We start from the raw sequence: 17,579 nt of genomic DNA on the forward strand, positions 1-17,579 counted from the left end.
GCTCTGGCACAGTGTGCTAGTGGGGCCTTTTTGGCTGTTTATTGGTAACTCATCTGAGCCCCTACTCTGTGCCACGCTCCTAATACACACCATGTATTTAATCCTAGCGATGGCAGCTGCTCCGTGGGCTTTCCTGAGGAGAAACTACAAGCAGGCCAGCGGTTGGAAATGGCCTTCACAAAAGGAATGCGGCAAACGGAAGACAGACGGAGGGCATGGACACTCGTGAGGAAAAAAGTAGACCTCCAATATACAGTTTGCTTTTGTCGTTATTTAGACACGTGAACCCTGGGAATCACAAGGTAAGAGAATGAAATCCCGTCTTCAGAAAGTTCACCAGCTCTGACGATTTAATACTTTCAAAATACACCCACAGCCATGAGATTGGCAAAAGTGCAGCCATATGATGCAGCAGAGACTGATGAGTACCTCCCAGTATCCCCCTCTTCGTTTGAGAAACAGAACCCTTCCCTCCTTCCACGGTAGAGTAATGGCACCCCCAAACGTGTCCCTATGCTAATTCCCAGGACCTGTGAATATGTTACCTAACCAGGCAGAGAGGACTCTGCAGGTGAGATGAAGCTGAGGACCTTGAGATGGGGAGATTATCCTGGATTACCTGGGTGGGCCCACCGTCATCACAAGGGCCTTAAAACATGGAAGAGGAAAGCAGATGAGCCAGAGAGGATGTGAGGACAGAGGAGGAGGTGGGACTGAGGTGAGGAAGGGACCATTAGCTAAGGAGTGTAGCGGCCCCCACAAGCTACAAAAGGCAGGGGTTAGATCCTGCCCTATAGCCTGCGGAAGGAACGCAACCCTGCCGACCTATCATGGACTCCCGACCTCCCTAACTAGAAGACAACAATTCTGTGTCATTTTAAGCCATTAAGTTTGTGGTCATTTGTTACAGCAGGAATAAGAAATTAATACCCCCACCCCCGGTGTGTGCGGGGCACGCGGCCAGCCAGGTGGAAATCACATCCCCCAGACCCACCTGCAGCTAGGGCTACGACTGTAGCTAAATTCTCACCAATGGGCTGTGCTGGGGAATGACAGTTTCCAAGTCACGTCCTTTAAAGAGAGGAGCTGCTCGCCCTCCACCTTCCTCTCACCCTGGGGCCCTGAGCCAGAAGGCAGACCAGGGAAGGTGAGCCAGCTCCTACCACGCCGCCACAAAGGTAACGCCCTACGAAAGGTGGAGAGGGCGACAAGACAGAAGGAACCTGACCCCGATGACCCTGCAGAGCAAAGCCATTCACTCATCCTCAACAGTCCTGGGGTCAGCAGGCAGTAGCCCGAGAGGAAAATAGACAGCTATGCTATCTTGGGGTCTCTGTGACAGCCACTTAGCCTAAGCCCTAATATATCTGGGATACCAAATGTCGGCGGACACGGGAACAGCAGAAATGTTTACACTCTGAGATTACACACTTTGAAAACCAATGTGGCGTTCTCTTCTAAAGCTCATATACTCTCTCCTTCAATAAATATGTTCTCTTCTTCATTCATTAGTTTGTTCATCCACTCATTCACTGGGAGAATATTCTGGTACAACCACTTCGGAAATCCAGCAACTTGAAAGCCAGCAAAATCACTCCTTGCTATATGCCTTTAAAAAACATATTTTACACGTGTACCTAGAGACATCTATTAAATGGTGATAGGAAGTCCATTCATAGTAGCAAAACACCAGAAGCGATGAAAAGTCCACCACTAGGAGAAAGGATAAATATACAATAATAAATACACAAACTATAAAATGAGAGACAACAAGCAAATCACAAGTCTCTGTGCAGTTTGGTGCCAGTTTAAAAAAAACTAAAACCAAGCAAAACCAGATAACATGTTTTTAGGAGATGTATGTGGAAATGCTAAAACTATTTGTTAAAGAAGAAGGGAATGATGATGTTTTAAAAAAGACCCATGATGACCCATGATGTCCATGAGCCTGGGCGGCTCAGTCGGTTAAGCGTCTGACTCTTGATCTCAGGGTCGTGAATTCAAGCCCGGCATTGGGCTTTTTTTTTTTTTTTTTAAGTAGACTCCTCACTGGGCTCTACAGAGCCTACTTTAAAAAAAAAAAACAACAAAAACCAGACCCATGATGGTCTTCTCCTCCAGAGAAGGCAGGGACAGAGGACTGAGCCAGAGTGCACTTGAGGGAATGGGTTCTGAGTATCTATTTTATAATGACTCTTGACACCATCCACATTACATATAGTCTTGTGTGTATCAAATACCTTATCACTTTCCGAACTCTTTTGAAGGCATCACGTGAAGTGAAAAGGCCTGTGGAGGACGGATTCTCACCATAGTGTGAAAAGACAAAAGAGAAGGGAGAGGCAAGTGAACTCAAAAGACCGTGCCACTTTAAGCAGATGTGACCATGTCACATCACCAGCAACAACGTCATTTCTGAAACGCACCATCGTGTCTCCTATTAGTGTTGACTTCAGTTCTATTGGGTTAATTTATACTTAATTTGCAAATCTGTGCCAGGTTTATACTTACAAATGAGCTAAAAGCCAAAAGGAGCTTATATCTAGCTAAGTGCCTGGATTTTCCAGTACTATCGTTATTAAAATTTAAGGCAATTAAAAAGGAAGGAAATTCTGGCACAGGCTACAACATGGATGAACCCTGAAGACCTTACACCAAGTGAAATAAGCCAGTCACAAAAGGACCAATACTCGATGATTCCATTTACATGAAGTACCTGTAGTGGGTCAAAATCACAGACACAGAAAGGAGAATAGTGGTTGCCAGGGCTGGAGGAGGGGGAGGTGGAGGGAGTTAGTGCTTAAGAAGCATGGAGTTTCAGGTGGGGAAGATTAAAAAGCTCTGGAGAAGGACGGTGGTGACAGTTGTACGACAATGTGAATGCACTTAATGCCACTGAACTATACACGAGAATGGTAAAAATGGTCAATTTTATGTCACTCACAGTTGACCACAATAAGCAATAAATAAATAAAAGCTAACAAACACGTTCAAACATTTAAGACAAAATAGGAATTCTTGGAAACCACTTTCCCTGTCAAGGGGCCTTCTACATTACTCATTTGAGAAACGCTGCTCTATCTGGTTTCTCTCTAGACCTCCAGGGTGGAGGGAGGTTCAGAGACCGACTAAACACCGTCGGATCTCAGAAAGTTGTCTTCTAACTTGATGCGTGTTCCTCAAATTAACACCTTTCCTCTTTCTGGATAAAGAGACTCTCTTCAAACCAACAGCCTTTGGTTTAACTGCTGATTTCATTGTGTGGTTCATGAAATAATCACATCACAGGCTCCCTCCCACTAAGGGAAATGAAAGTTAACTAAAATGTGTCACTGAGCGGAACTTTAGATATCTCTGAGTTCCTCTGGTTATCGAATCTTACACTTAACAGGCACTCAATAAACACTTGTAGAATTTAATTGAATTCCAGTATATGGCAATATTGAGTCAACTGTCTTGTTTATTCTACCAGTACGGGCTGGTTTATGTTCACAATCTGAAAATGTAACAAAGGGAGAAAGTGTGTGGTACAGGGTAGTCACCAATGCTCTCTCTCCATCATGTACTATCATGAAGTTTAGAACTTTCACAGAAACTTGCCCCTGAGAGGGCATCATAAATACTCAACTCATTTTTTGAGGTACATGAGCTGACATATGGCATATACTTGCCGGCTGAGGAATACATACTTAGCACAATGCTGTTCATTAACGAAACTGATGCATCATGAAGCCAAGGCTTTGAGATGGTTCTTCTAGCCTGGATCCTGGGGTTCTAACCAGCCTTACCTTGCACTGTTTGAAGCTAAAAGCATAATATTTTTAGGGAAGCGTATGACAATGACACAAAGCTAAGCTCAGAAACCACAAAGGGGTTATTACAGCCACGATATTTCCTTCATCAGCACGGGACTTAGACCCATATCCCAGAGAAATATAAAGTCACCTTGAGGACCCAGGGCCTGCAGGACACAGTTTTCCATAAGGTTCTGGGAAACAAAGTTCCTTTCAATGCCAGCCAGGGCACAAAGTCAAAGGAGGAAGGGAAGGGGAAAAGAAAGAGAAGGAACCAAACTCCCAAGGGTTTCACCTTTCACTGTGTGTACCCTAATCTCACACTTGAATGCTAAACCAGGATTAATCACCTCAAAATGGTACACTGGAAAGGGTACAGTGCTGTGGACTATGAAAGCCTCGCAGCAGTCTCCTTCAGAGGTGTCTCTCTCCCACCTCTCCCGTCTCTGTCTCTCTGTCTCTCTCTCTGTCTCTCTCTCTCTCTCTCTCTCTCTCTCACACACACACACACACACACACACACACACACACACACGGATGGAAGCACATATAGTGGAGAAGGGATAAGAAGCCATATGAGCACATAGTTTCTTGAGCTAAAACTGAAAGCAAGCACAGGGACAGCAAGCATCCCACCAATCCACATGCACTAATCCCCATGGACTCAAGTCCTCTTCGTTATCATCATCATCGGCCATTCTAGTCATTCAGAGGGTAATGGAAATAAAGAATGGATATAAAACGTCACCCTGCCTACAACCTGAATTCCTTAAAGGACAAAAAGGAAAATTATGTCCGTCACATCCCTATTTATAATATCAAGATTATGGAAACAACATAAATGCTCAAGTGACAGGGAAATGGTGACATAAATCGAGATCCAGAAGCCAGATATTCAGCAACTAAAAATACTGGCTTCGAAGATGACTATGAAGGTAAATAAACACCAGGCCATACAATTATATCTATTACAATCCATGCACATATAGCTACAAGTACATAGCAAAAAGCCTAAAAAGACCCACACCAAAATAAAATGACAGTGGTTGTATCGGAGTACAGTATGGGTCGCCAATTCAAATTCTCTTGCTTCTTATTTTCTAAATCCTATAACACAGTCGCTATATTTATAAACAAAAAATGTAAGGTTCGAGAACACTGGAGCTAGAAGAAGAAACAGCCTAGAATCCACCCCCTCCGTGCAGGTGCTGGAAGGTGAGCCCCTCCCTTGAGATGGTGAGCCTGCGCCCCACCCCCTCCCCCAGCGATGTCGGGAGCTCCTCCCAAGGCCCTCCCAGGGACCACTCTTCAAAGGTTTCTTCTTCCCCGGGGGACCACACCTCCTCGTGTGGCCTCTGTGACCTTAGACTGCTCTGAATAAAAGCCAGTCTCACCGGCCACACTACTTTTACTGAGCAAAGGAGGTGGCGATGGTGGACGGTGCACTGGTGACATTGGCAGAAAGTCCAGAGGCCCCGGCAATGGCAGTGGGAGAGGGCTCTGAGGAAGCAATGGGAGGGGTGTGAGAAGAAGGGTTTCGACAGTGAACGGGAGTTGGGGGAGGGAGACAGAGAGAGAGAGAGAGCTGGCCAGGAGGAGAGAGAGGAAGAGGTGCTGGGGAGGAGATGGGAGGGAAAGGGGTGGGAAAAGAGAGGGAGGAGGAAGTGGAGAGAGGCAAAAGAGGGATCAGTAAGAAGGGCAGGGAAAGGCAGGGATGTGGAGAAGCAGGATATGCAGGAGGGTGAATGTGGGTGAGAAGAGGGACGGAGAGGAGGGGCGAGGAAGAGAGAGGAGGGGGCGGTGAAGAGGTGGAAAGAAAGGCAGAGGAGAAAGGGAGGAAAAAGAGAGGGGCCCCAGGGAAGGGCAGGAGAGAAAGAGTGGGAGAGAGGGAGGGTCAGAAGAGGGTGGGGGGATGGGGGATCGGTGGACAGACAGCGAAGGTCAGACAGAGAGGGTCTGAGGGAAGAGAAAATTGGGGAAAGAGCAAGGAGTAAAGGGAAGGTATGGGGAGAGGGGTGAAGACAGAGGGTGGGGGTTGACATGGAGGGTGGGAGAAGAGAGAAGGTGGGGGAGGAGAAGACAGAAGGTGCTGGGGGGGCAGGAAGGGGTGGGGACAAAGAAAAAAGAGAGGGAAGAGAAGTTAGGAGGGAGAGAATGTGGCAGGGAGAAGGTGGGGGAAGGTAGGAAGAGGGGTTACTTGGAAGGCAGCAGAGGAAGAGAGACAACCCGGAAATGTGAAGGGAAGAGGCAGGGAGGGTAGAAGGGAGAGATGGAGTGGGTGGGGGTGGTGAGGGATGAGAGATGGCTGACGGGACCGAGAAAGGGTGGGGGAGAAAAGTGGAGAGGAGAGAAGGCATGAGGTTGGACAGAGGTAGCCCGCCAGACTTTGGATGACAGTCCCCTGCCCCCTTTCCCCTTCATCTCTCTGACTGGGCGGTTACCTTGCCAGGCAGTGGCTGTTTTTCACAATGTCTTCATCTCTTCCTCCATTTAAGAACCCACAGGTTCCCTAAAACAGCCAGAAAGTGTCACAACTGTACCCCACCCCCACAGTGTGCTATCATCAACCCATCCAAATGCCTCCGAAGTCACATCTACGCTTTTTTACACGATTGGGGTCTCAAAGGATAAAAATAACCCCATTAATCACTCAGAAGCACAACTGTGCCCGACAGGGCCAGGAGCCCTTCCTCAGGGGAGCCTTATGAAAGGGGCTCCAAAGATGGATGGGACAATGTCAAAGGCTCTAGCACCGCCTCACACTCATCACCCCTTTGTCAAGAGAAAATGGGCAACGGGGCACTTTCAGGTATTCTGGCTTACGGCTTTCAAGCATCCTCGTATATAGTGCACTCCCCAAGAGTGGCCCCCAGGTACCCCCATCTCACCAAGCACTGCTCCCAGGACAGGGCTTCATTCAGATCAGGGGACTGGAACCAGGTGCGTCCTTCTCCTCCTAGAAGTGGGCCCACAGCAACCACCTGTGTATCTTCGGGAGCGACATGGACTCTAGTGGGCTCAGCCTGGCTAATGGGAATTTGGAACTGGAATGAACAATCAAGTCACTCTTAACAAGCGGCTGGAACTGTGGCACATGCCCCATGAATGAAATGCGCAGAGAGAAGAAAGGGGACAGGGGCAGGGAGGAGGGGAGGAGAGAAGGCGAGATGGCACATGGGGCAGTTAACCCATCCCTGGTTCTGGGGCTTCTTGGGACCCTTGGGGTGCAATAGAGGCCCCTGTAACCCTGTAATAAGCCCTCCTTTCCAGGTAACAGGCTCTGCTTCGCCTCCTCACTTGAAGAAAGTCCTTACTGCACGTCTGCAATATGAAGCAGGAGAGAGTCCTAACCCAGTTAAGAAGCGTGGTCTCGATCAGTTAAGATCCAGGACAAAGTTTCTACCAGTTAAGAAACCTAGATCAGTTGAGAGTCAGGAGTACACAGCACATTCTCCTAGGGAGCTCTTCCAAAATATGCCCATCGGTCCACCAAAACCAGACGAGGAGGACCCAGACATAGAGTTCTGGTGCACATCCCTAGTGGAGGAAGCCACCAGCTACACAGAAGTTCTCCTATCTGCGATTAACCATGACCTCATCGCATAGAAGGAGGGAGAAATAACAGAAATACACGTCTGCTGCTACAGGCATGAACTCTGCCTGGAAGATTTTGGGAGAAATAAAACACAGACAGCCTTGGTCAGGGGACAGGGGAGGAATCACCAGAGAACTGGAGGGCTGAGATTCAGAAAGAGACGTGTCATTGTGAGCACTTTTCATTACAAAAAAATGAAATTACATTTAAAAATGTTTTGAAAATTCCCCAGCAAGTAGCTATAGTCTCAATCCCCAACAAACAGGTGAACTCCTTCCCTGTGCAAATTGTGTCCTCCACTGGGGACACCCCTACTCCCATTCTCTCCCCAGACCCAGCCCCCCCCCACCAGCTAAGTACTTTCTTTTCATTTCTTTGCTGACAAAGGCAGCAATTAAGCTAAAACATCACCATCAATTCCCCACCACTTGCTCGGCCCAACCTGCTCAAGGGTCAACAATGAGCTACCTGACGGACTGTATTTGGGGTGACACGTCTGTTGTCCATCTAATATTTTATGGAGAACGAAGGGGCAGTGAGAAATCACTGGTTAAGTGAAAAATGATCCCATTTTGTTTGTTATGAAGAGCGGTTTGGGGTTTTGATTTCTGAATGATCACAACAGGAGAAACGCAACGCCCATTTATGAAGCCATTCATGTCAAATGAATTTTACTCAGAAGCTAGCATGTAAAATGCTCAAGCAGAAGGTAGCGTCCAGAACAGTCTGGTGAAGAAAATGAATATCCGTGAAGAAGCCGGCTAAGAAGAGGGGACAGCAAAGCCAAGAAGGCCTTTCCCAGTTCTTATCCAAAACATTTAAGCACCTCCTTTGAGCTCTAGGCACAAAAATGAGAACTAGCTGGAATAATTAGGGAGGACACTAAGCTAATTAAAGACTTGTCACACAGGGAGTGGGTGTGTGATGGATAAAACTAGTGCAGCCCCAGAGGACCAGACCTAGAACAGGGCCCCAAGTCTTCCAAGTCTAGAACAGTCTAGAAAAATCCAGCAAAAACACAAGGGCTGGTGTTTGCATACCGACTGATAAATAGTTGAAATCTAAGGAGATGGTGATTTAAAATGTCTATACATGCTGTACTCAGGTGCTTAAAGACTTAAATTTGTTAAGCAAAATGAGTAATTAATGAGACGTCAACATTTATAGCATTTAATCCAAGCCACTGAGGAAAGAACAGCAGTATGAACTGAATAGCACTTCATCTTGCCACTCTGTCCCTCACCTGGGGGCAGGCCAGCCTCCTGCGGTGGCCCCACCACTTCCATGGCCACTGGAAGGAAATCAGCTTAAGGCCTTTACTGGGCTTTTCTTGCCAACTGAATGCAGTTCAGTGAGGACAAATATTAGTGAGGATTTTTTTTTGTTATTAGTGTTTTTTCTTCCCGAAGCTAAACATAGCACAGTTTATCACCCCAGGAAGGTCCACGAGATACATTTTGCTTTGCTGAAGTGTCCCCTAATGAAAACTATTGGCTTTCCTGCAAGATATTTACCCATACAATAACAATCAAGTTGAAAACCAACTTCTCATAATCACCCGGGGTGCCCACATACCTTTGCCAGCTAAAGGAATTCAGGCAAAGAAACATGCAACTCTCGACTCTCTACGTGTGGATTGGAGGGGTCAGTTTGGCAGTGCAGTGCTTTCTCCCGTGACTGAAATATCCTGATGAATCCCAGTAATTGCCAAGGAAGTTACCCAAGCAACTAACTCACAAATGCTTCAGGATAGAAAAGGATATTCACAATTCCCCCAAGAGGACGAGAGGGATGTAACCAAGGGAGGTGGCTGGAGGGACAGAGTCAAACTGAAGTGCCTCCCAAAGGAGACGGTGACCAAACACATGTAAAAACAGCAAAACCATACTTTCCCTCTTCCTGTATTCCCTTGGAATCTCAACTGGGACCCTTGGACTTCTACCAAGTGTTCTCCAAAATGCCTGGGCAGCCAGGAACCCCCAGGGGATCTGGATTCTATGCTTCAAGTTAGAAACTTGCCAGGAAGGGGTGATGAAAAACTTTTCGAAATAGATAGTAGTGCTGGGTGCACAAGACTGCGAATGTACTTAACGCCGCTGAGCTGCGGACTTAAAAATGGTTGCAATGGCAAATTTTGTTATATCCATATTACCATGATTTTAAAAATTAATAACGTAATATACCAAAAACCACTGAACTTCACACTTTCGATGGGTGAATTATAAGATATGTGAATTGTAACTCAATAAAGTTGTTTTGTTTTTAACTTACCAAGGAAACAGCTAGTAGAAAGAGCTTCAATGGGGGAAGCAGGAGCCTGATATTTACTGAGCACCTACCTATATAAGTTGCTAGCTCTTTCCTATTTAAAGGGAGCCGGGCCCTGCAGCTAGGGGACCATGCACTTTGCCTCTCAGAGTCTCAGTTCCATCATCTGATGGTGTGGGCTGCCATGACTGCCAAGGACCTTTCTAGCACTTCGGTTCCAGAGACCCATGTGTGAGTGGCAGAAGGACCCACCATCTGCCACCCGGCACACAAGCACATCCCACCAGGAAGGCAAAACATCAGGGGAGCCAAACACGGGAGAAATAAGTTTAACAACTCTGCAACCCAGGGATTGACAGAAGAGATGCAATGAGCTGTGTTAAGACACTTTCTACTCACAGAACAAAATGGTGAAAGAATGCCAAAGAGCCCTGCTTTCCAGTGACTTCTGGGTTTATTCATAAAACAAAGGCTGTGGCTCCAGAGGAAACCTTGTGTCCGGAGCAGCTGATGATGAAGGAAGGAAACAGTGTTTCAACCATCTGTGTAACGCTCAGAGCAGGCTGCCCCAACTTTGGGGGCTGGATAACCATTGGGGGGCTGTCCTGTACATTGTAGCATGTGTAGCAGCATCCCCAACCCCTGGCCCCCAGACGCCAGCAGCCTGCCCTCCCCCACCAGCTGTGACAACCAAGCGTCTCCAAACATTGCCAAATGTCCTTCTGGGGGGCAAAATCGCCCCCAGTTGAGAACCACTGCCAGAGAGAATTTTCCATCTTGAACTTGCAGTTCTTTGTCGAAGCCACACTCCATGTGGCGTTACCCTTCTCATCCACCGCAGTGCGGGCCACCATGAACTGTCGGCAAACAGACCTTGTCAGCACACCGTGCCTGGGGGATCTTACAGAATTGCACACACACTCCTGGCAGCCAATAGCCTAGGAGAATTTCAAGCAGTAACCATACTTGGGTGAAAGGGTTACTCATTCATTCATTCAGTAACATATGGCACTTCCCGTGTGCCAGGCAATGAGCCAGGGCAATGTAGTTGGGGACACCCTGTCAGAGATGAACAGACTTAATACAAGACGACATGTTATATAGCACCCTTCGGAGCAGGCCTCAAAAGATGAACAAGGGGTGTGGCAGGCTGCTAACAGCCCCTCAAAGACACTCACATCCGAATCCGCAGAACCTGTGAATGTTACCTTCTGTGGTAAAAAGGATTTTGCAGACAGATTAAGCGAAGGGGCTTGAGATGGGAAGGGTAGCCTGAATTACCCAGGTAGGCCCAATAGAACACAATGGTCTTTATAAAAGGAAGGCAGGAAGTTCAGAGTAAAAGAGGAGATGTGAAGACAGAAGCAGAGGTTAGAGTGATGTGGCCACAAGCCAAGGAACGTGAGCGCTTCTTCCAGAAGCTGGAAAAGGCAAGGAAATGGACTCTCCCTGAGAGCCTCCAGAAGGAACACAGCCCTGCCCACACCTTGATATCAACCCAGTAAGACCCAGTTTGGACCTCTGACCTCCAGAAGTGTAAGATTACAAATTTATGTTGTTTTAAGCCACTGAGTTTGTAGTATCTTATCACAGCAGCAAGAGGAAACTAACACAGAGGGACTACAGAGGGACTACAGAGGGACTACAAGGCAGAGAAGAGAATGAAATCCCTTCCCCATGAATGGAAAGGAACTGCATGGCAAAGGCTCAGAGGCCTGAACAAGCCTGGAAAAAAGGCAGGCATGGCCGCCAAGCTCCCCAAAGGCTTTGCTAAGGCATTCAGGATCTAAAGCATCTGCAGAAATGTTTCTAAAGCATTCCAGAAACATTTGGGCTTGACTGTACACTGGAAAGAACGGAGAGAGAGGAGATGGGAAATAAGAGGAGGCAAGACCAAGAGGAGAACACCTATGGAAGTGGTGGGAAAGGCAGTGATATCCTCCAGGAAGTGGGGGACGGGGAGGAGAAATGCTGAGCTCCGCGTGTAGCATGCTCTGTTTGAGGTGTCCAAGAAACACCTGGATAAAGTTAGCTAGAAGGTTAGGAAAAATAATTCATTCAATCAATATTAACTTGGGGCTTCCCATGTGCCAGCACAGGGACACAACGACCAAAGTGATGCAGTTCCTGCCCTCCTTCAGCACGGAAGAGAAAAGCAGAAGAATCAGTATCAGAGGGATGTGCTATGAAAGAGACTTGACCGGCCACGGCTGGCTTGGAAGATGGAAGTAGGCCGTGAGCCAAGGAATGCAGAAGACTCTGGAGACGAAGCGAGGAAAGGGATTCTCCCCTAGAGCCTCCGGCAGGAATGCAGCCCTGCCCACATTTTGATCTTAGCCCAGTGAGACCTGTGTTGGACTTCTGACCTCCAGAACTTTAAAGACAATAAACTTATGGCATTTTGGGGCACCAAGTTTTTGGTAATTTATTACAGCAACAATCAGAAACTAATACAGGTACCGGTACAGAAAATGAGGAACAAAGATCAAAAACCCTAACAATGCTAACAATGTATCGTAACGTCCCTTCTAAAGAGGACGGAGGGCAAAGAAGGATGATGGCGAAGGCCTATGTGATACTCCGGTAAAAGTCCAAGAGACACTGAGATGAGCCAGCTAGTGTCACTAATGCCTGGGTGTTGGAGGTCTGGCATGGACCAGATTCACGGCAGAATCAACACTGTACTGTTCTAGTGATTCCATACGAGGTTTGTTCTGAACTAGGAGCATATTTTTCTCCTTCTCTAAGGCCATGTGTCACTTGTAACAGCATCTTATATTTGACCAGAGTGCCCAGGTACTACCCTTCAGTGACCCACATACTCAGCTTTCTCACCTGCACAGCAAGAAGGTCCACCCCCGACCTTGACCATGCATCAGAACCACCTGGAGGGCTCCTTAAAACACAGATTGCTAGGCTCCCCACCCCACCCCAGTTCATCATTCAGTAGGCAGAATTGGGGCCAGAGAATTTGTATCTTTAACAAGATCCCAAGGAGGCTGATGCTGGGGGACCACACTCTTGAGAACCACTGCATTAGACTCTCCTCTCACAATGCCAGGATTCCAGTATTTTTCTGCCCTGCGTCTTTCCCGTTAAGAGCCATCCTGACTTATTGGCTCTCAGCAGCTTGCTCCGTGTGACTCTGTATCCCTTCTCTGGGATGGCATTTCAGTTGTCCATTGTGCTTAATGTTGAACAGTCCCCAGACTAGAGCTGGCCCGTATTAAGGAAGTAGCCACAAAGTATACCTAGAAAGGCATTCTCCTCCCCTCTCCCACCCTCGACTCCTTTTCCCTCCCCCCATTTATCTCTTAGTTAACTCAGAAAAGCAGCCCCTGCCGGCCAGGAGCTGGCCGGGCAGTCTCCCATTGAACAAGCAATTTCCCCAGAACACCAACATCAGACAAGGCCACTCTGTGACCAGGATGGGACAAGACAAAAACAAGACCACTCTGTAATCCTGTCCGAACACGGAGAACAAGTGAACCTTGTCCAAACCACAACAGTCTCCACACATCCCCGAATCCTGGCCAATAGGAGTGACTGCTGCTCCTTTACCCATCACAGCCTTTCTCTGGTCTTCCCTGCTTCTCAGGAAGATGCATGAAGACCCCCTACCGTGGAAATCCCTCACTTCCAGCCAGCATCCAATCCAGAGATCACCTGGCTTCCTTAAACACTCCCCTAAAGCCCCTCCCACAGGCCCAGTCCTACGCGGGGTCCTGTCCGACGCGGCTCCCCGTGATGCACGCTGTCCGTCGCTGCCAGGAGAGCAGAACCGCTTGTTCCACTACGGATGTGTTGACGGGGGTACTGGAGGGCAGTGATGACTCCTACCCAATTTTCAGATTTCAGCTCAAACACAATCTCCTCAAAGACATTGCCCTTACCCTCTGCAACCTAAATCACATTGCCCCTCTCTAATCTCCTTTCACGAGACCTACCAGGGCTTATAACTGCATATTGTCATGAGAATCGCACTCAGGCCTACCTCTCCCACTAGCCGGAAAAGCCTAAGCTGGCAGGTCTATGTGTGTCGTGCACCCATTCCTAGCACAATGCCTGGCCCAAAGCAGGAGGTCAATAAATACCGGATGGAGAGATGGATGGATGGATGAATGCTGGCCACTGTATGCAACCTGCTTTAAAACGATTTCAGGGGCACCTGGGTGGCTCAGTCAGTTAAGCGTCTTGACTCTTGTTTTCGGCTCAGGTCATGATTCTCCTGGTTCGTGGATTGAGCCCCACATCGGGCTATGCACGGGCAGTGAGGAGCCTGCTTGGGAGCCCCTCTCTCTCCCTCTCTTTCTGTCCCTCTCCTGCTCATGCTCTCTCTCTCTCTCTCGCTTGCTCAAAATAAATACATAAACATTAAAAAAAAACAATTTCAAACATAAGAGCTGATGAGAGAATATCAGTAATGCAAAAAGAACTGAAGGTCTGTGCAACCAGCAAGGTAGCAAGGTTCTGCCTGTGTCCTGATGGACGTGAAGGGGCAAAGTAAAGGTGATGAATGATAAAGGTGGAGTCTTTCTTCCAATTCTAACTTTAGACTGTGAAGGTCAGTGCATTGCATTCATTTTTGCTTTAGTTTAGCGTAAAGCAATCTCTCACCAAAACAATACATTGCTGAAAACAGTCCAAACTTTGTTGTTATTCTGGAGTTTTCTAAACAAAAATCATTTGCTGGGCTTGCAAATCTTTCACTGTTCACAGATTGGGATCATTAACATTTGTGTGATCATAATTACAAGAGGCTCTGCCCGTATCTGACACTGTAGGCATCTGCCTGCAAGTTCCGAGGGCACATTCTGAGCGGGCTTCCATTAAGAGGCCATTTTACAACTAACTGGCTTCACTTCAGGTTTTTTTCAGATTAAAGACTACATAAGACAATTTTACTGTGTTCGCCATCAACAGAAAAATCATTCCCAGGCCAGGTGAGAACGCAAATGTATCAAACTGATACACTGAACAAATCTTTTGCAAACCAAGGAGACTTGGGGATGGGGAAGGGGGCGGCGCCTGTGTGTACACACACACCTGCTTCAGAAACGGCACTGTTAGGTGGCTCCATCGGAAGACATGCAGAACGAACTGTTACCTACCTGTACTTCATCCCAAATACACTGCTGAAGACGCTTTAGAAAATAGCAGGCGATCTTTAGCCATAAACAACTATGGGCATCTTAAGCCCCACTATAAACATTTTAAATAATTAAATGACAGCATTCATTTTAATCTTATCGCCTCTAAGCAGTAACACCTGAAACAAATGAAAATCAGTTTCTGCACCCCCTCCCTTTTGTAATGGTTACAGTAAAAAAAAAAAAAAAAAAAGATTAAGCTTGAAAGGACTATAAACTGCAGAAGCAGTCTCTAATTTTCTTAGGAGGCTCTGGATAATGAAAACAGTTCAGACTCGAATAATAAACAGGTCTGTTTCTTCTTAAACTGGACTCCTCTTCCCACTGAGATACAGAAAGCACAGTCCAGCCACAGGAGAAGACATTTGGATCTAACTTCTTTTTTTGTCCAACCTTCTCGGGACCCACAAAAAAAGGAAAGGTGATCAAAATAATCACTTTCAGTTACCTCAGGAAAAACCAACCTGTTACTCAAGTAATCAGTAATGTTTAAAGTATATACTTCTGTTAATAAACTAAATCATCTTATTAGATGGCAAAGCAAAACAAGAGTGTTGAGCTAAGCATTTTGTCTTCCACCAAGTAGGAGGGTTTCATACCCCCTCATTCATTCATTTATTCAATAAATATTTATTCAGGGCCTGCTCCATACCAAGCACCAAAGAAAACAGCACCGAGCAAAACGGCACCCACGCAGTTCTGTCCCTACAGTCATGGAGCTTACAGTAGGGAACATAAATGTTACACTCAAATAAATATGTAATACCACTCTTTTTAAAAAGGTGCTAGAGGAGAAGGGTGACAGAGAAACTAATATAGACTGGAGGTGGTGCAGGGACCAGAGAAGGGCACTGAGAAAAAAGTGACATTGAAGCTGAGAGGCCATTGGATGGCCACCACTTTAGAAAAGGAAAACCATTTATGGCAGTGACCACAAATGGGATTTTAACTGCCTGTCAACAACTGATTGGGTTAAACCTCCCCTTTTCCACTGCATCCGTCTTCAGGGGCATCCTATGACTGCTTACCTATCACTGTTGGACTCGCCTACTCAAATCTTATTACCTGCCCACAGAAAGGTCTCACTTTATTATGATTTATCGTCATCTACAGCCTTCCTATGCCTGGCCTAGAAACACCTAAAATTATCTGTCAAAGGCATGAAAGACAGAGATTGGCTGCCAGCAAGAACATTAACTGGAATGGCCACACGATTACTAGCCCAGGCAATCACAAGTCCTTTGCCCAATAAGGTGCCACATCCTCTGGGCAAGGTGGCTCCAATGTGCCAGTCTACACCAGATGGGACCCAGGGGGCCTAATGGTTAGTTGCCTACTTGGAACTGATGTTCCACCAGTAAATCGAGGACTGGATCACCGGCTCCAGTTCCCCAAGCCTTCAGACTTAGAGGATGTAGGAAGTGCCCTTTGAGCATCACGCAGCGGAGAGCTCACCAGGCTGAGAGAAGGCAGGCAGAGAGAGGGTCAGGGCCGGGAAGAAGAGGGGCGCCAAGGGAGACGCGTCAGGCGCTCAGGACCCGAGGATGGCACGCCAAGCCGGGTACTGGGGCGTTTCCCGCACCCCCCCACCACCACGTCGTCCCCCAGCAAACGCAACTCGGTCCCTGGCCGCGCCGAGACCCCGAGATTCTGGCTTCCCCCGCGGCGGGGCCAGGGACAGACAACGCGAACCCCCGCGCAGGGCCGGAGCCCACCAGCTCCCATTACCCACGTCCTCAGCGCAGAGAAGGGCGCGCTGGGGCGAGAAAATGGCCAAGACAAAACTCTCCCCGCCCACCCGAAGAACCAACCACACCCCCTGCATCCCTCAGCCTCAGCCGCCCCGGGCCGGCCCGCGATCCTCCGCCCAGGACCCCGCGGGGTTCCGGTCGGTGCCGCGCGGGCTCGGCAGGGACGCGAGTGGGAGTGAACGGGGGTGCGCGAGGTAGGCAGAGTGCCCACCGCGGTGTCACCGCCGGGGCCCTGCCCCCGGAGCGCCCTCCCGACTCCGCAGTCCCGGGACAGGCGCGCCGCCCTCAGGCTGAGGTGGGCGCCCGGGCACCGGGGCGCCGGCAGCCCCCTACTCACCCATTGGCGTCGAGCCGGGCCGGGCCGCCGAGGCAGCGTGAAAGTTGGCGGAGGCGGGCGCGGGGGTCGGGCTCCGGGATCAGGGCTCGGGGCGCAGGGGTCCGAACGCGGCGGCGGCTGGGCCGGCTTTCTCCTCAGTAGCGACGGCGGCGGCGGCTCAGCGCCGCCCGCTGCTGCCTCTGCTGCTGCTGCTGCCGCTGCTGCCCCGGGGTGATTCCTGCTGCTGCTGCTGTTGCTGCTGCTGCATCGCGGCCCGCTGCGCCCGGCTGCGCCGGGTTTCCTGCTCCCCGCGAGTGGAAATTGCGAAAAAAAAAAAAAAAAAGGAGAAGAAGCGCCGCCCAGCCCAGCGCCCGGCAGCCGCGGCCGCGCAGCCCGCTCGCCCCCCTCCTCGCCGCGGCTCCTGCGGCTCGGCCTGCCGGGGACGCGCGGCCGCCGAGGCGGGGGCGGGGCCAGTGAGGGGCGGGCCCGAGGTGGGCGGGGCCTGTCCGGGGCGGGGCCGGGGCAGGCGCCCCCGGCCTCCCTGCGGCTGCGGCGCTCGGGCGCCCCCTTCACCGCCCGCTGGGGAGGGACCCTGCTCTACGAGGCCACCCCACACCCGAGGCGGCTCGGCTAACGCCCGGGGAAATGCCGCGAGACTCCTCGAGACTGGAAGGGGGGTCGTGGGGGAGGGGGCGTCCGAGTGGA

General features: G+C 49.0%; 1 protein-coding gene across 1 annotated transcript in view; it reads right to left on the reverse strand.

Annotated features, from left to right (window-relative positions):
- Window positions 1–17,301, reverse strand: part of SH3KBP1 (SH3 domain containing kinase binding protein 1) — a 334,027-nt gene extending 316,726 nt beyond the window's left edge. Inside the window, exon 1 of the mRNA XM_047843683.1 lies at window positions 16,896–17,301. Within this exon, the coding sequence (XP_047699639.1) occupies window positions 16,896–16,899 (4 nt within the window). The 5' untranslated portion in view covers window positions 16,900–17,301. The remainder of the gene's footprint in view (window positions 1–16,895) is intronic.
- Between the last annotated feature and the right edge of the window lie 278 nt (window positions 17,302–17,579).

Source organism: Prionailurus viverrinus, chromosome X (assembly GCF_022837055.1).
Source record: "Prionailurus viverrinus isolate Anna chromosome X, UM_Priviv_1.0, whole genome shotgun sequence".
NCBI classification, from domain to species: Eukaryota; Metazoa; Chordata; class Mammalia; order Carnivora; family Felidae; genus Prionailurus; species Prionailurus viverrinus.